The sequence below is a fragment of the Pipistrellus kuhlii genome, unplaced genomic scaffold, assembly GCF_014108245.1.
Source record: "Pipistrellus kuhlii isolate mPipKuh1 unplaced genomic scaffold, mPipKuh1.p scaffold_m20_p_11, whole genome shotgun sequence".
In the NCBI taxonomy this organism is placed as follows: Eukaryota; Metazoa; Chordata; class Mammalia; order Chiroptera; family Vespertilionidae; genus Pipistrellus; species Pipistrellus kuhlii.
Genome location: NW_023425416.1, coordinates 46,637,362 through 46,662,124, shown reverse-complemented (window position 1 = coordinate 46,662,124; position 24,763 = coordinate 46,637,362). Strand labels below are relative to the sequence as shown.

At 53.8% G+C, this 24,763-nt stretch overlaps 1 protein-coding gene across 9 annotated transcripts in view; it reads right to left on the bottom strand.

Moving 5' to 3' along the window:
* Positions 1-23,865, bottom strand: part of TRAK1 (trafficking kinesin protein 1) — a 48,940-nt gene extending 25,075 nt beyond the window's left edge. For 3 of the 9 annotated variants that reach the window (XM_045579450.1, XM_045579449.1, XM_045579451.1), the window contains exons 1-9: positions 23,549-23,855; positions 12,495-12,571; positions 6,632-6,748; positions 5,730-5,830; positions 5,162-5,270; positions 3,203-3,281; positions 2,048-2,178; positions 1,152-1,226; positions 463-600 (exon numbers count right to left, since the gene is read on the bottom strand). In XM_045579450.1, the coding sequence (XP_045435406.1) occupies positions 463-600; positions 1,152-1,226; positions 2,048-2,178; positions 3,203-3,281; positions 5,162-5,270; positions 5,730-5,830; positions 6,632-6,748; positions 12,495-12,571; positions 23,549-23,663 (942 nt within the window). In that variant the 5' untranslated portion in view covers positions 23,664-23,855. Of the gene's footprint in view, positions 1-462; positions 601-1,151; positions 1,227-2,047; positions 2,179-3,202; positions 3,282-5,161; positions 5,271-5,729; positions 5,831-6,631; positions 6,802-12,494; positions 12,572-23,548 lie in introns of those variants that run through there. The other 6 variants (XM_036431960.2, XM_036431963.2, XM_036431958.2 and 3 more) reach the window with 5 other exon arrangements.
* Between the last annotated feature and the right edge of the window lie 898 nt (positions 23,866-24,763).

Here is a 24,763-nt window from a genome sequence, read left to right as displayed (position 1 = left end):
AATGCGTGCCCCCCCCCCCCCCCCCCCCCCCGCCTCGCACGGAGAGAAAGATCTCTTCAGATCACAGATACTGATGCCACCAGCCGACAAAGAGCCAGCAGCACCGCACAGGGGCAACTCGGGGATTCTGGGATGTCCTGGCGAAGCCGAAGTAGCACAGACTCTCGTAAGATCAGGAAAAAACAATGATGTATCAATAACATCCTCCAGGAAGCTGAGGTCCCTACTCCATCTAGTTGCTACTAAAATCTCTCTCGTCAAAGCAGGCAGAGAAAAGATGAGCGTGAGAGGGATGGAAAAGATGAGCGTGAGAGGGATACTGTCTGTATCGTGTAGCTAAGAAGCTAAGAGGCTCGAACCCGATCCACGCTGCAAAACGAGAGGCCGCCCCCACAGACCAGCCCCAGCCCTCGCGTGGGTGGGAACGGCGGGGGGAGGGTCCCGCTCGGCGGCAGCACGCACCATGGGGAACAGGCCCAGCGAGTGGTAGCGCCGGGACGTGGTGTTGGGCACCGTCTTGTTCCGCAGGTTCTTGAGCTCCTCCTGCGCCTCGTGGAGCATCTCCATGCACTCGGCGTACTTGTCCTCCAGCTCGCGCAGCTGCAGGGGGCCAGGGAGGCGTCTCGTGAGCACCGGGCACCGGCCCGCGCACCCGCACAGCCCGAAAGACACTCTGTGCACTCGGAGCGGCCCCTGGAGCCAAACGCCTGAGTCCTTAAGTTTCCGGTTTTTTCTTTCACGTGGAGCATCCTTTCTGACTCCAGAAATCCCCTAAAACTCTAACCAGGGGCAACTGAGATTGGGGACACCCAGAACCGAATCGGGGAGCTCATCGTGACACCCGGGACTCAAGGGTCTTTGAACAGACTCCCTTCACGGGTGTGCTCTGTGTCGCCTCTTTACTGGACTGTTTATCGAGCGCCTGGGCACGCCTGGCCCCGGGCAGGCACAGGGCCCAGCCTCCCAGGTGCTCACAGCCAGGAAGCGCATCAGAGGGAGTCAGCTTAGGAGTAAAAACAACCTTCCGTTCAATAGAAAAATGGTTGTTGAGGAGAACACAACCCCCATCCCATCAGGGAGAGGCAGATGCCCACGACCTGGCATGGGGGGAGGGAGGGCGTTCCCTGACGAGATGAGGGGGAGCCGCTTACCTCGGCCGTGAGCTGCCGCTGGGCATCCTTCGCGGCCCCCAGGTGCTGCACCAGCTCTTCATTCTCCACCGCGCACTGCAACGCACAGGCGGTCAGCTCCTGCCCCGCAGGCTGCTGGGAAACGCCCCGCTCCCCCAGCGACCCAGTCCCTTAGGACCCTGGGCCCTTCCACAGGGGCCCTCTTACACCGGGGGACATGTCCTCTGTTAGAATTCTGAAGGCAGTCTTTCCTACATCCACGCTCGTTCTCTGTGGCCCACCCCACCCCCACAGACAGCTGATCTCTGGGAGCATTTCGCCCCACGCTTCTAGCAAAGGCCAAACAAGGGAAACCACCAGATTGTCTTCTGGCCGCTTCATCGTCAACCTAAAGGGGACACTGGCTGCTGCAGAACACACCGGTGCGGGGTGTAAAAACAACTACTACTAGACTAGATCCGTGGTCGGCAAACTGCGGCTCTCGAGCCGCATGCGGCCCTTTGGCCCCTTGAGTGCGGCTCTTCCACAAAATACCACGGCCCAGGGCGAGTCTGTGTTGAAGAAGTGGCGTTAGAGGAAGTGTAAGTTTAAAAAACGTGGCTCTCCAAAGAAATGTCAATCGTTGTCCTGTTGCTATTTGGCTCTGTGGACTAATGAGTTTGCCGACCGCTGGGCTAGATGGTTCAATTCCCAGACGCCTTGCCTACAGCAGCTTTCGTAGTGAAGCCCCTCAATTTGAAGCTATTCTGAGGAGGAGAGTGGTGGTGAGGAGTGTAGCATTGGAGCCGCTAAGCTCTTTCTCCAAAAGGCAGCCGCCACTCCTAAGACACGAAGGGAAGGGCACTGTCTCCCGGGTCAGAGGCCCGTCCCGATCCCAGGGCGGCCCCTCGGTGTCGGCCAGGAGAGCAGCCGCTTACCGCTTTGGCCTTCTTCTGCAGGTCGACGATCTGGGACAGCAGGTGCGTGATCTCCTCCTGCTGGCGGGCAGCGTCTTCCGTCTTCTTGGCCAGCTCCTCCGAGATGCTGGCGATCTGCACGTTGGCGTCCCCTTGGACCAAGAAACAGCCATCTCGAAGTGAAGTCAGACAAACCCCCCCCCCCCCCCCGTGCACACCACGAGAGAATGGGTTCTTGGTGGTCTGTACCAGGGAAAGCACCTCTGTGCGGAGCTGGGATGAGGGGGGGGGGGGGAAGATGGGGAGCCGAGAGGACACAGGAAGAAGGGACGTGGACTGCCCGTTGTGCTGGACAGTGAAGCAAAGCAGAGCGGCTCCCCGGGCTCCTTCTGCCACGAGGAGGGACCTGGCTCCCAGCTGTGGCTCCTGCGCTCATGGTGAGGGCCCGTCCGCTGACCCAGGCTGCCTCCCCAGAGCAAATGGGGAGGCTCCCAGAGCCGGCCAGGAGGTGCCTCACCCCTACCAAGGTGCGTCTGGCCAAAGCCCACTCTCCACCCTCAAACAGGTCCATATATTCCCAGGAACTCCTGTCGGCCCTGCTCTGGAAAGGAAACCCTGTGGTGCACAGCACAGTTCCCTCGGCTGTTTCCCACCCACAGGCAGAGCCACAACTCATTTTCCTAGGTTTGAACACAGGGTGTGTTTCATTTATTTAGTGTGTTGCCGAAACTCAAGATATCCGGTTTACAGCATTGTCTCGTCTCAACTTATAATGGAAAGGGTGGAAAGAACTCTCGCCTCAACGTGCACCAATCAGATGGCTAGAGAGCAGTCTTTCCATATCTTCAACACACGGCTCTGAAGCTATGCCTAACTCAGCCGTAAAAATAATTCCAACGTTCCAGTAGAAAACAAAGTTAAAATTAAATGCCAGTGAGGCATTGAGACAATGTATGACTGACGACCTAGGCCCCCGATTTCTCATAAGTAGGGGCGAGGGGTGCCCCCAAAAGACCTGGGGGACCTCTAGTTTTAAGGAAAATGCTCCTGAGCCCCAAGCTGGCTGGGACACTGTACTTGGTCAGGGGACGCGATCCTGTACGCTCATACTGAGGGCAGGTGCAGAAAGGAAAAGGAGGGAACGGGGAGGGGGTGGGGGGATGGCCAGGAACATACTCAGCTCCTTCACGCAGTCGTTGACCAGCTGCTGCTCCTTCTCTTCGTAGGTGATGGTCTCCGTCTTCAGCTGGCAGGCCTGCGTGTGGACAAGCCCAGGTGAGAGGCCCCGCACTCACACTCGCACTGCTGGGGCGGGCAAGGCTGGGTCATGGAGCCAGGGCTTGCCTGGGTCTGGGAAGTCACCCTTTGGCATTCCCCCACTGTCACCTGCCGCATCCTCAAATACAGAACGTCAATCGGAATCCCCTCCTGAGTGGGGGCATCTCAGATTCTCAAGCCCGGAAAATGTACCACTAGAGGGCGCCCCTCAAGGCCATGCGCACAAGAGCTGTACACCCCGCTTCACTAAGACTCCACGAGCCATCTTGGCGTCCAGTATGTCTGCCCGGGCTCACAGCCTGAACCCCCTGTGATTCAAAAAGTGCCCAGGACACAGCTCTGCCTCCCCTGGGCGTTCGAAGGATAGCCACAAGGAGAATGGCTAATACATTCTCCTACAATGTGCAGGGCGCTGTCCCATGAGGCTCTAAGTTGGAGTTAAACCTCCTGCATTCAGCTGAGCGAAAACAAGGTCCAAGATGGAAGTGGAAGCATTAAAATCCAGAGGCCCAAGAGCCATCCCAGGACTCCGTGTAGCTTGCTCCTGGCTAACAAAGTGGGAGGCGAGAGATCTGAACACCCCAGTTAGGCAGGAGGACCTGGCCCCAGAGAACCCACCCTCCTAAAAACCCAGGGTGGGGGGAGGGTAGCGGACTCTGGCTGGGACCAAATTCCCTGGGCAGCTGCCCACGCGCCTGCCCACTTTCGGTGAAGACATAGACGGAGGGGCCATTGCTGTGTGTGCCCAGGACTAGAGTGTCTACCTGGGGCAGATGACGCTGGGAGGGGAGCACCAGACTCAGAATGGGGAACACTGGCTGGCAGAGAGAGAGTTCAGACAGCCTCTCAGTAAACGAGGGGCTGGAAGAGGTGAGTTCTGAGATGGCATGACCCTTTCCTCATGCCTCAGTGTCCCGCTCAGCCCAGACGTGAGGTTGTTTCCAACGTGTGGGCAAGTTCAAGGTGACAGGTGGCCTGCCCTACTGGATGAGCTTTGGGGCAGGGGGGACGTGAGGAGCCAGCTCAGGTGGGAATCAGCCCCAATTTGACAAATAAGGGCCTGCTAAGTAGGCTGCACCACACCTCTGGCTAGAGAGCAAACATGTACTGATACTTAAGAGATAAAAACCCACAAAACTAAATGTGCAGTGTTTCTAGGCAGAGACAGGGGGCGAGGGGAAACAGTGTGGGGTCTGGAGTCGTGGAGACTAGCAAATTCTGGCTTTGGCATCCACTGGCATGCCGGGCCGTGGGAAATCCAAACTCCTGGCAGCCTGGGTCCCGGCTTCCCAATGGACATGAGACAGAGTCGCCAGCTTCCAGCCTGTGGTGAAGATTTAAAAATCAACGCAGTCTGGCCAGCGTGGTTCAGTGGGTTGGGCATTGTCTTGGGCACTGAAAGGCTGCAAGTTCCATTCCCATTCAGGGCACATGCCTAGGAGGCTTAGGGCTCAATCCCTGGCACACGCAGGAGGCAGCCAATCGAAGTTTCGCTCTCACATCGACGTTTCTCTCTCTTCCTCTCCCTTCCTCTCTGTCTGAAAAATACTGTTTCCTGTCACCTGCGGGGACGTGAAAATGAGGCCTTCACCTTGGGCCTCCGCGTCATGCCCGTAGAGCTGGAGGACACCATGGAAAGACCCCCTCCTACCCTGCGAAGGGGGGGCGGGTTGCCATCCTTGCCCCTCCAGGCTCTGCATAATTCACCAGTGGGTCTGCCCCAGCCAGGGGAGGCAACCCCCGGCGCAGGAATGAGCCGAGGTCCGGGTGGTTCTTACAGAGAACCTCCGAGCAGGGCAGATTAGGTGAACGCGGCCGCCGCCCTCCGTGCGAACCAGAGCAGGGTGCGCCCGTCACCTCGGATCGCAGTACAACGTTCTCCTCCTCCAGGTCCTTCAGCTTCTTCTGCAGAGAATCCAGATGGAAGTAATTCTGGACCGAGGGCGACGACTCATTCCTCTTCAACCTGGGGAGGAGGTGAGGAATTAGGAAACAAGCACAGAGAGGTGAAGTAGCTCAGCCGAGAACACACAGCTAAGAAGCCACACGGAGTCGAGAAGTGAACGCGGACCATCAGGCTTTGGAGTTCACGCCACTACCAGGAGGCTCTGCAGGCTCTCACAGAAGCCCCCGCACCTCCTGCCCCCAAGGTCCCCCCACCCTGTCACCTGCCAACATGCCAGGCCACGTCAGTCTCAACTGGCCAATGAACAAGGAGACCCGGGAAGAGGAAAGCAAAAAACCTGTCCTCCCACATCCCACTGAAACGGTGAGACGCTCTGTGCCAGGCACGGGGAGGTGCCCGGCTGGAGGAGGCCGGAGCGGCTGACCGGCGCTGCTGGGGAAGGTGGCGGGCCCTGCCAGGCAGCTCCGGGGCCACGGGCGGCAGCCAGCCCGCGCTGTGACCCAGGCGCCAGGGACTTACGGGGTGGAGCACGCGGACTCAGGCTCGCTCTCCTCCGCGGCGCTGGTGTAGAACTGGAGCAGCTCATCCTTCATGGACAGCTCGTGCCGGAGCTGGGACACCTGCACAAACCGGGCCGGGCCCGTCACTCACCCCACACGGGACCGTGGCCCCCTCTCGCGCTCAAACACCTGCTGCTCAGGGACAGGCTTTGAACGTTCCTCCTTAGCCCGGCCAGCGTGGCGCAGTGGCTGGGCGTCGACCTGAACCCAGAAGGTCACGGCTTGATCCCAGGTCAGGGCACAGGCCCGGGTGGCGGGCTCGATCCCCAGTGGGGAGCGTGCAGGAGGCGGCCCATCAATGATCCTCCCTCATCACTGATGTTTCTGTCTCTCTTTCCCTCTCTCTTTCTCTCTGAAATCAATAAAGAAAATATTTTTTAAACTACTGATCCTCAAAAGTGAAGGTCTGTAAAGGATTTTGTCCTATTCAAAGGAAACAGTTAAGTTTCATCCTCTTTGAGAAAAATACAATGAATTACTCTTTGGCAAAAAAAAATAAAAATAAATAAAAATAAATAAATAAAAATTTAAAAAAAAATCCCTCTGCCTTAATTTACAATTTTTACTTTGGTATGGAGAAGAGATGAGAGGGGACTAGAAGTTTCTAGAATGATGTCTAGATAGCTTATCAAGTAAGCAGTTGGGCAAATGCCCAGAGACATGGATCATCATACCACATGGGAGACGAGGCCCCACGGTGGGAGGAGGCACAGGGAACAGGAGTGTTCTGTGTCCGGGCGGCCACTCGAGAGCAGGCAGCTCTGGGCTCAGGGCTTGGGCGAGCCCCCGAGGGCCTTTCCGAATGGGACTCTTCCCCTCACCCCGGACCGCGCCTGCGGCCCCGCCGCCCCGGCTCCTCACCTCCTCCCGGATGTGCTCCACCTGCTCCTCCAGCAGCTCGTTCCTCTCGGTGAGGGTCTTGTTCTTCTTCAACAACGACTGGCCAATCCGAGCAGCCAATTCTAAATCCCGCTCTTTCTGTGGAAGGCAGAGGGAGAGCAGAGATTAAAAAACAAACAAACTTGGGCTTCCTGAAGGAGCCCATGGAGCTCCGTGCCAATGGAGGAAAACAAGGGCACTTAGAAAGAACCAAGGGATTAATAATTCACCAGCCGTTCACCAGCACCGGACACCCGCTCAAAGAGGTGTACACTGTGCCCACGTAACGTGCAGGAGCTACGCAGACCCCAGCCCTGGAAGGAAACCTTGACCTCAGATGAACACAAGTGTCTGCTCCAACAGGAAAAACCTGCTTCCGAATCACTTCTCTGCAACTGCTTTGGGTATTTGTGTAGTCACCAGGTCACCATCTCTCCAGGAGGCCTGAGGGCTGGGCTCCCGGCACTGCCAGGTGCCAGCACCTGGAAACACCCAGTGGCCAGCTGCTGGGTGAATGAACGAACGCAGAAATGCCGGAGTGTTTCTATGAGAGAGCCACGTTCAGGGAGGCGGCCTCTTCCGCACATGTTAAGCTCGAATTGACCCAGTGCCTTGTATTTGCCTCCTATGACTCAAAAATGTTTCTGGATACCCTGAAATACAGCAACACGTTTCTTTTACTTTATGGAAGACGACTTGGGCTTTATGTTTTATATGTAATTATTTCAGAGAGGAAGGGAGAGGGGGAGAGAGAGAGAAACATCAATGATGAGAGAGAATCATTGATCGGCTGCCTCCTGCACATCCACTGGGGATGGAGCCAGAACCTGGGTATGGAACCATCACCTCCTGAATCATAGGTGGATGCTCAACCCCCCCTGAGCCACACTGGCCAGGCGAGGCTTTATTTTTCTAAAATACTTTCAGGATGGAGCGATAAAGCATAAAAGTTGCCCTCCTTCAGAGTCAGAGGTGTGTCCCTGTCACGGACACTTCTGTTGGTTCAGCGGGTGACATGGCTCAGAGCAGAGCAGGGCACCGAGGAAAGCCTGCGGGGCCTGCCCAGGGGCACCTGCCTTTCCGGGAGGAAGCTGTCCCCGGTCAGTGGAGACAGTGGGCGGCCGCCATCGCCAGACGCAGACTCCCTGAGCCCGCTGGAGGGGCAGTTGGCCACGGGGTTAGACTCAACTCGCTCACGCTTAGGTGGCAGTTGGCACAGGGAGGAGACTTCTGGGAACAAAGGTAATTCCAAAAGCCTGTGCTAATTACTCTGTTCACCTGGCGTGAAGAGCAGGGGAGTGGGAGCATGCGGAGTGGCAACATCAACGGAGCTGGAACTGCCTCGCACGCCTCAGACTCTGAGATGTTAAAGCAGGGCACCGTCCCCTTCAGGATGAGCCTAAGGAACCTCGTGCCCCAACGAACTGCTCACAGGATAACAAGCAAGCAGATATGACGGCAGGACTGACGGACACCTGGACTGGAAGTTCAAACCCTTCTTTAGAATAAACATCCCTCTGTTAGCTTTCCTGCACCAGTAAGAGCATCTTCCTTCTACGGATGGAACTGTCCCCATGTCTCATAAACTGGGACATTATTTAGGTTTTCGCACAGGGATTGGCTAAGCCTCGGCTGCATTGTGTCCGCACATTCCACTGCAAACAAGTCAAGCAGACATGGTAACTAGGGAGACCGGCTGGGAAAGGCAGTGCTAGTGCAGGGGGGAGGCCAGGGCCCAGGAGGACCAGAAATAGGAAAGGGAAGAAGAGCGAGTGGGCGGGAGCTCAACAACCACGCCCCTTACCCTCCGCATTACACGCCAGTCCTCACCTGGCCCTGCCCCACTGACAGGAGCCCTCTCTCACCTCCTCTGCACCAAAAACCTAATCCGTACAGGAACATAAAGAGAACTCTGCCGGGGGGAGGGAAGGGAGAGGGAATAAAAGGGCAGGACACTATAGTAAAAAACAGTTATGGATGAAATGAATACAACAACAAAAAAGGTACAGTATGCAGTGCCTCTGGCTTCTCTTGACTAAGGTGGCAGGCTGGCTGAGTGTCTCGTGGAGAATTCTAAGAACGAAGAAACTCCCCATTTCTCCCCACCAGCCAGCCACGTTTACTTCTGAATCCAGGAAGCAGCTAGGAAATGGCCAGTGGATTCAGACACGGCGAGAAGACAAGACTGCAGCTGAGCAACTGGAAATACGCTCTCACAGAACGGGTTCTCTCAGTCCCCGGGAAAGGTGGCTGGGTGGACCCCTCCGACTGCTCCCTCCCTCTTCCCAGCCAGGCTTTGTTTAAAAACACCGTGACTTGTGTCTCAGCCCCTTTCACCAACGAACACAACCCTGGAGCTGGAGAGCACCCTGCCCCCTACACCAGGCAGCTCAAGCACCCCAGTCACCAATTTTAGGATGAAAAGCGAGACTAAGGAGCCCCGGGAATAACCCTCCGGGGAGGAGGCCAGCTTTGCCCGGAGCTAAATTCCCAACAGCAGCAAGCCGGGCACGCTGCGAATCCGGTCCCCTGCCCACCCAGACGCAAACGCCCCACACTGGCCGTGCTCCAGGCCCTGTGCACCCTCCTCCCCGCCTCCACCTCCCAGCACCCCATCTGCCTGCGGCGGGCGAGCAAACCAAAGCCAACGATCGCGGTGGGAGGGGAGGGAACCAAAGCCAAGACAAGCTCACACGGTCCAGGGGTCACATGCCTGGGCAGTGAGGCGTTCACCAGGAAGCACGCCTCTTCCACAGAAAGGCGGCGCTCAGCCGTGATTCTCATCGGGCGGGGGGAAGAACCGCGGGGACGAAACGCTCCGAGACGCACGTCCTCCGGCCAAGAGCCACCACCCATTAACCCAGGCGGCACCGTAGCCACCCGGAAAACGGCCCACGGCGTTCTCTTCAGGAACTCGGTGATTACACCGGACAGCAGCGAGCTCTCCTCGCACTGACACACAGTTAGGAAATTTGCCGGGGGAAGTGAGCTACCTTTTTTTTTTTTTTTTTTTTAAATATATTTTATTGATTTTTTTACCGAGAAGAAGGGAGAGGGAGAGAGAGTTAGAGAGAGGAACATCCATGAGCTGCCTCCTGCACACCTCCACCTGGGGATGTGCCCCCAACCAAGGCACATGCCCTTGACCGGAATCGAACCTGGGACCTTTCAGTCCGAAGGCCGGTGCTTTATCCACTGAGCCAAACTGGTCAGGGCGGAAGTGAACTGCTTTTGACCAGCATCTGCATACAGGGCTGGAGCCCCAGGCTCCTTGGGAAGAGAGCCAGAGTGGAGCGGATGTCGCCCATGGGGTCCGTCCCCCCCCCCCCCCCGGCACTGCCAGCTCACACTGTGCCAGAGCCAAGCCTGCGGGCAGGGGCCACCCCTGAAACACATCCCTCGGCTCATGGTTTTAAAGTAAAAACGCCCCAGTGACATTCCACTAACCACGTTCCCCAAAACCACATTCTCAGAGCCCTGAACCTGACAGCCAAAGCAACAGTCACACCCGCTGCGGGAGGGGCCGGGGCTGGAGAGCCCTGCCGTCCAGGGTACCTCTGCTCCCCTCAGACCCAGGTTCCTGACTGGACAGACTTGGAAACTCACTGGGAATGGGGCGAGGAGCAGCGGCTGGAAACACCCCGGATCTGGAGAGGATCCTCGAGTGCTGGCATCCTCGGGGAAATGGACACAGCAGCGAGGGGTCTGTAACAGACCATTTCCAAAAGCCTCCCACTTGGCCAACACCAGCCACCAAAGTGGCGGTGACTGGAGCACCCCCAGAAAGCCCGTGCCCTACCATGCCTCACCGCCAGCCCTGTCACAGCCAAAACCCCTAATACCCCTCACTGGGGGCTTAGTTTGTACCTTCTCTGCCTCGCCTGGGGCCAAGCAGGTCTCGGCCCCTGCCCCTACGCCACCCGCCTGGGCCTGTGAGTGGGTGGCCCGCAGGAGAAAGGGGGAGAGGGGTCGCAGGGCAGGTGAGCCCCCAGGAACCCAGAGGGAACCCATCTCAGACTCTCAGAGCAGATAGGAGGTGCTGGATGTGCAGAAGGGAAAAACACAGGGAAGGAGAGGCAAAAACTGGGGTAAAAAGATGCCCCCTTCCCCCCCAAAAATTCTGGTTCTCACTACCGCTACTTGGTCTTGTGTCTCAACCTTGTCCTGCTAGTGCACATGTGTCAAACACAAGGCCCGCGGGCCAAATCCATCCCGCCAGGCCTTGCAATGTGGCCCGCACCGCGCTGTCATCACTGCACTCCACTGCGTTTCCATCACAATGACAGTTTATGACTGTTCAGTAAACCATTCGGCCCGCGATTTAGGCTGGATTTTAGATTTTGGCCCCTTCTCTGATTGAGTTCGACACCCCTATGCTAGTGGCTGAAAATGACGACAAAGATTCCTGTGTCTCAACAGGGGGGTGAGGACATGAGTGTGTGTGTGCGTGTGTGTGGGGGGGGGGGGGGGGTGTTGTGACGTTAATGGGGGAATAAGGTCACATAATACCTTAATCAATAAAGAAATTAAAGATTGGGGGGGGAAAGATTCCTGTGTCTCCCACACCCTTCTATTCTTTTCCTAGAAAAGGGCTAAGGAGTGGTCACATGAACCCAACTCATTCTCGATTCCAGAGCAGAAACAAGGGTCTAAAGGTGCCTTGAAGGCCTGGTTTGGTGGTAGGGTGTAGAGATGGTAATATTTAAAGATGGGCACTTACTCAACAAATACCTCCTAAGCACCTGCCATGTTCTGGCCTGTTCTAGGCATGGGAATACTCACATTACACTCATCTGAGTGCCGAGAAGAAACGGACAAGACCGTGTCTCTAACATGCCAGCAGCTGGTGTGAACCTACGTGAGTTTCCTAAGTTCTTCCTGCCATGCTTATTTTGGTGATCGCCACGTGACACTACCTAACAATATCCCCTTAACCTGATGTAAGTAAAAAAAAGAATACGTTACAAAGATACAGGTCAGGATATATCTTTTCTGATATTTTTTGGATACAACTGAAAACATATTGAGGGAACATACTTTAAGGGTTTTTAGAAATCTGAAACTGGGTATTCTAGCAAGTATTTCCATGCTTACCCAATTCTGTATCATTCATACTAGCACATTCATTGTAAACCCTAAAATACCATAAGTAAACTTACGGCCACAAAAAACTACAAAGCTATCGATACAAAAATAAAGCCACCAAGTGATCCCCCGAGAAGGCCCCATTTGGAAGATTCTGCGTGGAGACTTATAGTAATGCATGCTTTAATCAATATAAATTATAACCGGTCAATTATGAGTGACCCTCCACCATCCAGAACTGAAATATCATGGCTGACATGTACACATAAGGAACTGTTTGACATTGACATTGGGTCTCAAAAGAACTGGTGGCCCAGAAAGAAATTCACTACAGACTGATTCATTTGCCTCTCAGCATAACCATTATGGCTTGTCTTATTTTCGGTTCTTATAAGTGTATTTCTAGTTAGTAGGACATGATCTCACTCATCTAGGGGAAATGGTGAACAACATGGACTGATGAACAAGAACAGACCCAAAGATAAGGAGGCATGGATCAGACTGTCGGACCTCAGAGGGAGGGTGGGAAGGGTGGGGATAAAGGGGAGAGATCAACCAAAGGACTTGTGTGCAAACATATGAGCCTAACCAGTGGTCAAGGACAACAAGGGGGAGGGGACATATGTGAGGAGGGGTATGTGATGGGAATGGGGGGGATGAGGACAAATATGTGATACAGTAATCAATAAAGATATTTTTAAAAATTAAAAAATATTTTAAAAATTATAAGTGACCCTTTCCCTTCCCCTGAAACACTTACCTCCTCAAGAAGCCGAGTGACAGCGTCAATGTCATTGTATGTCTTAGTCATCTGGCCAACTCTTTCAGCACATAAAACTGCAAGAAATAAAAATGACAATGATCAGACAAGAAATAACAGGTGTTAGTGAGGATGTAGAGAGGAAAAGGAACCCAGGTGCGAATGTAAATTGGCGCAGCCACTACAGAAATGCAGGTTCCTTAAAAATTTAAGACTACAGCTGCCATAGGACTTTAGCAATCCCTCTTCTGTGTACCTGCCCGAAAAATCTGACAACCCTTGTCTGTAAAGATATATGTGCCCTCTGTTCATTATTTACAGTAGCCAAGGCATAGAAAAAAAAACAAAACAAAAAAACTAAATGCCCTTTGACAGATGATTGGATAAAGAAGCTGTGGTACATATACACAATGGAATATTACTAGGCCACGAAAAAGGCGAGATGCTGCCATTTGTGACAACATAGGTGCATCTTTCAGAGTGTCACTCCAAGTCAGGCAGAAAAGGACAGGAACCATTTCACTCTTAGGTGAAATATAAAACAAAAAAGCAACAAATGGACAAATAAAACAAACTCACAGATACGGACAACGGAACGGTGGCTACCAGAAGGGAAAGGGAGTGGGGGGAGGATGAAGAGGGTAAAGGGCGTCAAATACATGGTGACAGGAGACTGGGCTTCAGGCGGTGAGCATATAATGGAATATACAGGTACTGGGTTCTAAAGCTGTACACCTGGAATTCATATGACGTTATTAACCAATGTTACCCCAATAAGTTTAATTTTTAAAAAGGACACAAATGACCATGAAACTACCGACGACCCATCTAAACAAGCAGCTTCAGAACTGTGCCTGCAAATCAGGCACAAACGGCCGTTGGTTTTGCCAAGTTCAACCCACACAGCACTCAGCACCACCCAGTTTCATTTCCAAGTTCCAGGGAAGAGGCTGCAAAGCTCTGAGTGGGTGAGCGAGGCGCGGGTGACCTCAAATTTCTGCAAGGCCTTGACATTGTGTGTGACATATTTAGAGGCGGGAAAAGGCACTAAGTGGACAAGGACCTGGCCTCATACAAACTGAGCAAACTAAAATGGGTGAGCAGCGCAGCCACCAAAGTTATCACCACCAAGACCAACAGGAATCACACACCCTAGAGACCTCACAAACCAGAGACCCAGCCCCAGGGTCAGAGAGGGACCCTTCAGAAAGCAGCTGTGGGTACAATCACTGTACAACAGTCTGAGCTGGTAGTTTCATGATGGCACAGCCCTCCTCTTCTCCAAATGGCCTAAATTCTAAGGCTTTGAGACCAGATTCCATACCATGAAAACTAGGGTGACAGGGGTTTTGAATCCACGCCCAAAGGACCTCTACAATTACTGAGGCACATGTGACAGAGCGAAATGCTCCCTCTCTCTGACTCTAGCCTGCATTAATTCTAGCCTGCATTTCTCCCAGGCCTTCAGGGAAGTAGCTCCTGCTATCGATGTGCTAATCACAGAGGAATTGTGCTTGAGGCTGAGCTTTCTGCAAAGATTTGCAGGAGCCTCAAGACCAGACATTGATCAGCAGGGGTCAAGGAACCAGGGAACTGGGAGATTTACAAATTTCACACTCTTCCTTGGATCCCTGCTGGTGCCCAGGTGTCACACACCCTTACCTGCCCATTCTTGCTTCCCTTGACATAAAAGAAGCCTGAATTCTGGGCTCTCTTAGGATGGATTTGCGGACGCTTTAAGGCAACTCCCTCCCATCTTCTCAAGCTGGAGCCTTCATATATATATATTTTTTTTTTGATTTTTTTTTTTGATTTTTTTTTTTCAGAGAGGAAGGGAAAAGGATAGAGAGTTAGACACATCGATGAGGGAGAAACATCGATCAGCTGGCCTCTTGCGCAACCCTTACTGGGGATGTGCTGCCCTTGACGGAACCCACCCTTCAGTCTATAGACTGACGCTCTATCCACTGAGCCAAACCGGTTAGGGCCAAGCTGGAGCCTTCTTGATCAACAAACTTTTCCTAACTCCAAACTCTGATGTTGTGAATACTGGCCTTTATGAAATATCAGGCACGTGATCCTTGAATTGGTAACACACACACACACACACACACACACACACACACACACACACACAGAGCAATATTTCATAGCATGTATAATTTATGGGGCTCATAAGAGGCTGCATGCAGGCCACTTTGGGACGCTGTGCCTCTGTTCTCCCTTCCATTGGAGAAAAAGCTAGTGCAATGACAGAAGACGTTCATTTGCTGAAAAATCTCAGGATTGTTTTGTTTTAAATCCATGGCAAGGAACTGGCTTGCAGTTCGACAAACACCAGGAAGGTAGCACGGGTTTTATTCGGTGGAGGGAGGAGTGAATGCAAAGGGATTTAGGGCCAAAGTATAAACTCTTTTGAAACCTGCCCCTTCTGGGCTAAATAGTAACTTCTTAGTTAACTCTTCTTACCTAGGATGCTAGAGTTGGGCTTTGTGACAGCCCACGCAGGCACCTGGGGACTGTATCACCTCAGGAGCATCGCTAACGGCAGCTGCAAGTGAAATGCAATCGGGCTCTAAATATTTTATTAAACCCGAGTAGAGATCATCTTAGGGAAGGCGCTCAGAGAAATCTGACCCGCTGGAATGATTTTCTAGCTTTAAGAAGGTGACCTAAAATCTGGTTCCAAATCTGAAACCCAAGCAACACAGAGGCCTGGCAGCCAGGAGAGGGGACTGCCCTTCCCGCCTCTCCCTTTCGCAGCCTCTCCCCTTTCCCGCCTCTCCCCTACGCAGCCTCTCCCCTATGCAGCCTCTCCCACACCCGGTGCTTCATGGCAGGAACCCTCACCCTCACCCCCGCTGCAGGGATGGTCCAGCCTCGGGCACTTCCCTTCCCCTCACCTCCCTCGGAGCTGCCAGGATAGCAAAGGCAAAGAGAGCTTGTAAAACGTTGGTTTAAACCAAAATTGAATGCGATGGAGGTGGAGTCCAGCTCAAACTGCTGTAAAAAGTTCATCAGTTCAAGGTCTTGAGAAATCTTTAAGTGAAGACTCCTAGGCTGCCTTAAAAATTAACAAGAGCTAATTTTCGCTCTGACTGGTTTGGCTCAATGGACAGAGTGTCAGCCTGCAGACTGAGAGGTCCGGTCAAGGGCATGTACCGCGGTTGCAGGCACATCCCCAGTAGGAGGTGTGCAGGGGGCAGCTGGTCAATGTTTCTCTCTCATCAATGTTTCTAATCCTATCCCTCTCCCTTCCTCTCTGTAAAAAAAATCAATATATTTAAAAAGCAAAAGTTAGTTTTCCAGCTGTAGGGCTGCCATGCTCTGCCCAGAGCAGATGAGATACATGGAGCCCTCCAACCAGCTGGCGGTGGGCAGCAGCATGGAAATGAACCACAGCGGTCACCAAAGGCCCAGAGAGGTTAAACAACTCATCCAGTGCCACACAGCTACCAAATGGTGAACTTCAACATCAGAAGGGCCTCCTAACAGGGCAGCAGGCATCATGTATGAAGTCCCTGACGGCCCTGGGATTTAATATGCTTTCTCGATTGATCCCCACAACTCAGCAGCACCGACTTTACTTATAAGTTATTTTATACCAGAGGCCTGGTGCACAAATTCATGCACGGGTGGGGTCTGGCCAGCCCACCCCAATTGAGGCCGATTGGGCCAGGCCAGCAGGGGACCGGGGGTTGGGGGGGGAGGACTGTGAGCAGTTGGCCAGCTGGCCCCTGCTCCCTGATCCATCTTCAGGTTGAACTCTCAGTTGAATTCCAAGTCGAGGGCACAATTTGCATATTGGCCTTTTATCGTATAGGATTGATTAGAGCATTGTTTTTCACTTTTTAGAACCCGACCTCCAGTTTCCCCTCCCCAGTTATTTCTCAGTCTATCTTCTGTGCCTCAGCATCCGTGTTTATTTCTTTAAGTCCCTTTTATTTTCTACACTCTTTGTTGTAAAAAGTAAAGGCATGTTGAATAACTTCCAAAATAGTCGTGTGCCCCCTAGAAACTCTGATGAGTCTGCTCCAGACAGGAGCTGGGGCCCGGGTGTCAGAGCGAAGCAGGGCCCACAGGTCAATGAACTATCCCTTCTCACTCTGACCAGCAGCAGCAGGTGTCAGGGAAAAAAGCACCCCCTAAATCTGGCCCCTGATCCCACAGGAAACACACCTCGTAAAAACCGTCCGCCCTGTTCAAAGGACCAAGGGGTGGAAGGCTCCCCACCCGAGAGCCACAGCGAGAGTGCCTCCCATAAATTCTAAATGAGCCGCCCGATGCCAAGTTTCCAGGCGTTACGAGATGGCCTTCAAAGCGGAGTCCACGCTCTTGACAGTGTCTTATATTAATTTTTGCTCCCAAAGATGTGCTAGGTCTTATTTTCAGGGGATGTCTTATTTTTCCATGAAGAAGAATACGGTACACATTTATTGTTAAATGAAAATAAAGGAAATTTATTACCTGTATACGGTATGGTATACGGTAGTACGGTAGTTGTCAACACAAACCAGACAAACTGTGAATCATACAGTTTCAAGAATTTATTCATTCATTCAATGACAATCATGTCATCATCTTCTGGAACATCATCATAACAATCCAATTCCTGAATTTCCTGGTGAATTTCTTGTGACTCCATTTCTTTCAGAATCAGTGGACCAAATCTCTCATGTTTAGCCTAAGGGGGCCTTATTTTCAGGGGGATGCCTTATATTTCACTCAGAAGGAAACCTGTAAGTAGGTCTTATTTTCAGAGGATGTCTTATTTTCGGGGAAACACGGTAGTCTGCCCCACAGACACCAGGCTATTGTTAATTAGATAACTGCCATTAAAATGTGCTCAGAGGGCGGAACAATTTCATGACGGACCCAGAAGAAAACCAAGGGCCGGCCGACTCTCTCGGCTTTCTGAGAAGAGTCTGACTTTGGACTTTCTTCTCAGGCACAACACTCGCTCGCCTGCCTCCTCCCAAGTCAGGGCCACCTCTGGGAGGTTCAGCCAGCCCCCCACTTAGCTGTTGTCCTCCAATATCTACAAAATAACTTAGACTTGACCCAATGGCCCAAGTAGCCTACTAAGACCCATAAGGCCTACATTATTTGGTTTAATATAACTATTTTCATAGGGCCCTTCAAATAGCTTCGGCTGCAATGAACCTAATTTTTACCAGTGTCCCGTGTCCCTTCCCACGTGATACTTAAAAAAAAAAAAAAAAAGTGAGGGGATTTTGTTTTGCTCTCAGACCAATTTTTGCAAGGAAAGGCTCACTTCTAACCAACACACCCAGAGAGGGGTGTATTTCTTTCTTTTTTTTTTAATTTTTTCAATATATTTTATTGATTTTGTACAGAGAGGAAGGGAGAGAGTTAGTTAGAAACATCGATGAGAGTCATCGATCAGCTGCCTCTTGCACACCCCCTACTGGGGATATGCCCGCAACCAAGGTACATGCCCTTGACCGGAATCGAACCCGGGACCCTTCAGTCCCCAAGCCGACGCTCTATCCATTGAGCCAAACCGGTTTCGGCAGGGGTGAATTTCTTATCACCCCGAGATAAGCACGTGTCCTGGAGAGTCCTAAAAAAAAATTAAAGGGGCACAACCTCAGGTCCAAGGAGACTCAGAGAGATGGGGAGGCAGAGAGTTGTAAGAAAGAAGCCACATCAACGAGAAAGGCACCAACGGAGGAGCACCCGTGGCCTGAAGCCAGCAGCCAACGGGCCGAGGGAAGGTGCTGGTTTATCAGGGCAGCCTCTGGGATGCCCAGGTGGCAGAGCCAGCCGCGAGGCCAGCCCACGACCAGGGGCAGTCTGCTGGGCCCTCGCCAGCCTCTGCACGGGGCCCGGGCTATGAGAGAGGCGTCCCATGCCAAGAGAAGGGACCCGACAATACAGCTCCGGCAACATTTTCCTGCTCATGAGCATCACGGACGGAAATCTGTGTGAGGATTTCTCTGAGAAGGTAAGGCACACACATGAATTAGCATGCTTCACAGGCACTAGGAGAGGCCACGGCAGCCGGCGTGCCAGGGCCCCAAAGCAAGTCACTGAAGAAGCGGGGAGAAGAAATGAAATGACCACTGAGTGTCGACAACGTGCCAACTGCCACCCTGGCATTTTACAAATAGTATTTCTCTTAAAACCCAGAACAAACCCCTTATACAGCCAAAACCGGTCTGGTTCAGTGGATAGAGCATCGGTCTGTGGACTGAAGGGTCCCAGGTTCGATTCCGGGCAAGGGCACATACATTGGTTGCGGGCACATCCCCGGTAGGGGGTGTGCAGGAGGCAGCTGGTTGATATTTCTCTTTCATCGACATTTCTAGCTCTCTATCCCTCTCCCTTCCTCTTTGTGGAAAATCAATAAAATTAAAAAAAAAAAAAAAAAAAAAAGAAAGAAAAGAAGGCTTTGCCTAACCCAGGGTTATAAATATGAAAACAAAAACAAAAACCATTATACAACTATGATCCCCACTGAACACACGGGACAGAGAGAGAGGCCAAATGGCTTGTCCAAGGTCAAGCAGGACATAGCCATGGACTTGAATCTGGTCTTTTAGATGCCCCAATCATTTCCTCCACCCCCCTACTCCCTTACTCCCCCCCCCACTCACACACACACACACACACACACACACACACACACACACACACACACCGCACCAGGCTGGAACACTCAGTGTGGGTCTAAGGTGGCCATTCACCCCCAGGGAGTTAACAGGAGCCTTCGGGTGATAACCTGAGGGCTCTGGTTTACATTCATCCCGGGAGGGAAGTGTTGCTATGGTCCACCTTGGAGGCTTGAAGAAAGTGCCCAAGGTCACAGAGCTGTTAGGGGAGGGCCTGATCTGTTAGGACCCCCCCCTCCACCCCCCCACAAACACACACACACACACACACACACACACACACACACACACACGCTGACACTCTAAACTGCTGGGTAAATAAATAAATCCTACCCTCAAGGAGTTCTTGGCCTAGGTGAGTAGGTAAACATGCATAAATTAGCATAACTCAGAGGCACCAGCAGGAAGTGCATGGGGAGAGGTGCTCTCACCAGGGGAGTTTCAGAGAAGGCTGGGAATAGCAAGGGGTCAGGGGTCAAGTTCCAGGCATGGGCAGAGCAGCAAGAGGACCCAACATACACAGACCCTGGGTGAGCTTTGCTCATGGCCAGCCCTGGGGTGATCCTGGTACGCCCTTCTCCGCACCTCAGGAAGAGGACCACCCTGAGCAACTGACAGCGTCGGAAGCCTCCGTGGGGTTGCCATGGATACACTAACAACGGAAACCCCAGGCTGGACCCGGGTGATAACACCATCAGCCGGGAGACCTTTGGAATAGTGCTGAGGGCTGAACTGATAAGCGGGGTCAGCTCCCTCCTCTCTGTGACCCGAGGGGAGAGTCCTGCCTGGCACCCGCATGTGCTGCTGGCCACACAGCCACAGGGCGGGAGGCGTCATCTCCGGGACACGGCACACCCGCAGGCAGCCACACCGGTGAGGCCGGGGCCGCCTCCACACAGGAGCGTGGACTCCGTTTGTGCAGCTTCTCGTGCGTGGCTTCGGAACCCAAAGAGCGTGGACGGCCCAGCAGGTGCGGCTGCAGCTGCGGACAGAGCTTTGTGGGACCGGATCCAGGCGGGCCCTCGGGCTCTGGGTTCCCACCACCACCTGACATTTGTTCATCGTGCTTCTCCGGACGATGTCAGGCGGCTAGTGGTCACCACCTGAGAGCTACCCTTTGTGCAAAGGGCCGATGCTGCCCCCTGCTCTCGCCACCTCGAAGGCCCGGGTCCTCTCTCTCCTGCACCCAGCGCACTCAGAAAACCTAAACCTTGGGAAGCAGACCATCTGCGGGCTCGTCCCCAGTCCTGCCAGGAACGGAGGGACTGCTCTTGCCACTGAGCAGCAGCCTCAGAAGGGCCCCGGGGAGGAAAAATCACCAAGCTGCTGCTCTAAGCGTCTCCTTAAGAAAGCCACGGGGATCTGCCCCGGGGCAAACCACAGGCACAGAGGGCCACACCTGACCCTCCGCCAGGGTTTCACTGGCGCCAGGGGTGGGGCTGGGCCCAGGGGTGTGACTGCAGCTTCCCTCCCAGCAGCCCGGCTGGAGCCTCGGCAGAGCCTCCTGGGCGCCGTGACCCTGCCTGGGGCCAACTCCGGTCCTGCACCTGCTGGTCTTCGGAGAAGACACGGAGCGGGATCGTCTCTCTCCCCGGAGGCTGCGCTATGGGGAGGACAGGGACTCCATGTGCGTAGGGCCCGGGTGTGGCGGGAGGCAGGGTGAGGGCCCGCTCTGTGCCCACAGCCCTGGGACTCTGGACAGGGACAACCTGCCCCACCGCAAAGGGCTTGATCTCAAAGGCTGTTCTGAATGAAGGTGGCATGGGCGACATGAAAAAGTGCCCCCATCACCCCACAAAGTGAGCGGGGAGAGGACGGGTGTCGCCTGCATCCGTCCCTATCAGAGCAACCCAAATACGAATCTGGCCCTTTGGATTTCAACCAAGAGCATCTCTCTGAAACCAGTTCGTGTAGAAGGCCACCTGAGAACACGGCGTGTCCACACCCCACACACGTTTCCCCTGTTCACAGAGCACGTCTCCCACGCATGGGACTGAACAAAGGGGTGGGGGGGTGACGGTGCCGGAGAAAAACGGGTTGCTCAGGAACACTGGCCCCAGAAACCGACCTTTCCCACCCAAACCTCCACCTTCCCGGGCCACGCCACAGACTTCCCCCCGGCCAGGAGCAAGCCTGGCGAATTTCATTTTACCAAGAGAGCTAAGCCCGTGGTCGGCAAACTGCGGCTCGAGAGCCATATGCGGCTCTTTGGCCCCTTGGGTGTGGCTCTTCCACAAAATGCCACAGCCTGGGAGAGTCTATTTTGAAGTGGCGTTAGAAGTTTAAGTTTATTTATTTATTTATTTATTTATTTTATATATTTTATTGATTTTGTACAGAGAGGAAGGGAGAGAGATAGAGAGCTAGAAACATCGATGAGAGAGTCATCGACCAGCTGCCTCTTGCACACCCCCCACCGGGGATATGCCCGCAACCAAGGTACATGCCCTTGACCGGAATCAAACCCGGGACCTTTCAGTCCCCAAGCCGACACTCTATCCATTGAGCCAAACAGTCTCAGCTAGAAGTTTAAGTTTAAAAAACCTGGCTCTCAAAAGACATTTCAATCGTCGTACTGCTGATATTTGGCTTCGTTGATGAATGAGTTTGCCGACCACTGAGCTAAGCAGGTTGGCACTACAGTGTCTTTCTTATTTTTTTTTTTTTTAAGGTTACTGTCCTAGAAATATTGTTAACACTAAGCCTTCAGTGTGGAACCAGCAGGTCCAACGATTGGTGTTTTAAAAATCATCTTAGCATCTATTAAGGCATCTGTGCACCATCTCATGCTTTCACGAACACAAGGACCCGCTCAGGGTCCTGTTAGAAGGCAGGGGTCCGGGTGGGCCCAGGAGTCTGCATTCCTAGAAGCTCTCAGGTGATGTGGGTACACGGGCGGCCTGCGAGGCGGCCTGGCTCTGAGGGGCACGGCAGGTCCGTGCGCGGGGCTGGCCTGGCTCAGGGGAGCAGATGGGCGCCTTTCCCTCCAGTGCCTCCAGGAACCCGGCAAATGCACAGTCCCCTCCGTCTGTCACTCCTCCCTTCTCCCCCGCCCCCACCCCGACTCCGTGTCTTTCAAGGCCCGTCGGGGTGCCAGCCCTTGCTGGCTCCTGGCTGTTCTCCCCCCCCCCCCCTTTTTCCAATTCCACCCGTTTAACTGTCCTGAAGCACTGATATTTTCAAAATGCATACCTTTTGTAGGTGGCCAATTATAAATATCTAATTTCAAAAGTAAAAGCTACGCGGAGACAGGGAAAGAGGCGGCCGCCCTGCAGGGTTCTGAAAGGGAATTCCAACGCACCTACTCAAGACCTAGAGACCATCCACGCAGTCGCAGTCGCTGTTAAATGTCCCGTTTCCCCCCAGACCCTTCCTCCAGCTGCGGTCAAAGCCCCACAAACCCAGTTAGGAACTGACACCCAGCACGTGGGCACACCTCTATTTAACTAACACCCTCCCCTTCGACAAAAACAACACCCCAATACAGCACAGCCCCCCAATACACAATACCCCAATACAGCACAGCCCCCCAATACACAACACCCAATACAGCACAGCCCCCCAATATACAACACCCAATACAGCACAGCCCCCCAATACACAACACCCAATACACAACAACACCCAATACACAACACCCAATACACTACAACACCCAATACAGCTCAGCCCCCCAATACACAACAACACCCAATACACAACACCCAATACAGCATAGCCTCCCAATACAGCACAGCCCCCCAATACACAACACCCCAACACAGAACACCACCCCAATACAGCCTGGTGGTGATGTCAGTGTCAGCCTTGGACTTTTGCATCCGAAATACTTCTAAACTTTAAAAATAAAATTAAAAAATCCTTATCTCAAATTTGTCATTAATAATACTTTAAAATAATGCCAGCACAAAAACATGCTTTATTTATCACGACTTAGCCTCTTGCCCATTAACTTACTAAAACCTGTTCAGTCCCAAGAAAAGAATTAAAACAGAGTATTGGAATGCCACAAAGGGGGAAACAGAAAAGGTAACCGCTGATACTGGCAACAACAAGGATGAACCTCGCAGTCCTTGGCTAAGCCACGGCAGCCTGATAAAATCACACACACGGTTTGATTCCGTTTACATGGATCCCCAAATAAGCCAAACAAATCTCAGGTGACACAAGGGCGACCTGGGTGGCCTCCCAGGAGGCAGGTGAGCCGGGGATTTTGAGGGGACGGGGGGGGGGGGGGGGGGGGACCAAGGAATGCGTCTCCCATGGTGGCTTCCCAGGAGCGTCTTTCCACAGGAGCTCGTGGTGCCTGACGTTACAGCTCAGTAAGGAAAGGAGAGGGGGCTGTGAGCTCAGGGCAGCAGCCAGGCCACCTGGACGCGAGCAGCACACGCATCCCATCGGTGCAGAGCGAGAATTTACCCTCCTCCGCCAGCTCCACGGTGTCCTGCTGCTCTGGGACCTGCTTCCTCTCCTCATCCTGGCCGTCCTCGGACTCAAAACATTCTTCTTCCCCTCCCTCGTCTCTCAGGGACATCGCCGAAGCTGCCCCGAAGCCAGCACATCGCCCTAAGGGGCAGTTGCGGAGGGGGCTCCTGGCTGCCCGCCCAGGGGAGCCATCGGGGCGCGGGCCGGTCCCCGGGGCACTCGCTGGGGCCTGGCCGGGGCCTGGGACGTGCCCCGGCTGGGCTGGCCTGGAGGGTGTGCACAGGGCCGCTGGCCCCGCATCGCCCAGGACAGACCCGGAAGGGGGAGGCTCCCCGGAGTGGGGAGGAGGGGCCAGGCAGGGTGGGGCGAAGCACCTGCCTGCAACCAGAACGCCCTGCCCAGCCCAGGCAGACGGCCCTGCCAGGCGCCGTGTTTTCAGGGGGGAGGCAGGCAGGCAGGCGGGCAGGGGAGGACCTCGGAGCCCGCCCTCCAGGCCTTGAGGCTTGTCCCCCTCCCCCCTCCCCGCTCCCCAGACACAGGGACCAAGAGTAGCCTCCAGGAAGTCTCATAGCAACTGTGAGGGCAACACCCACCAGGCAGGTGCGGGCGGGCGGGCGGGCGGGTGCACCTGTACAGAGGTGGGGCCTGGTGGGAGGTGCCAGCCAGGGACGGCCCGCCGCCCTCGGAGGAGGGCTTTCCCGGGGCTGCTTCAGAAGCAGCTGTAAACCTGACTCTGACTCAGTGCCCAGCAGAGAAGGAAGCGATCGTTCTGAATTCCAGCAGAAGGAAAATGGCAGGAACCGCGGCCCTCGCTAAGCTTAATTCATCCCGGTCTTTCTTCGGCCCTAATAGATTGCGTGTGCTCTTTCCTAAAGTGTCTCTTATAAATCTCACCCTCCGCCGGCGTTTTAATTGCCGGGATAAGGAAAAACAAAACAAAACACACACACACACACACACAAAAAAAATCAATAGCTTATCCGCTTGCAACCCTGCCTGGAAACGGAGCTGCCGTGTCGGCGCATTGCTCATGGCCGATGCCTCCGCACCGCTGGCTCTGTCGGGGACAGGGAGGATGGCAGGTCCCTCCATCAAACCCACCACAACGTGGCCCTGGGCGCTCGTGTCTCTGAGCGTCGCTGCACCGTCTGCGATTCCGGGGCTTCTGCCGCCTCCCGGCTGCACGGTGGCAGGTCTCCCGGCTCCTGA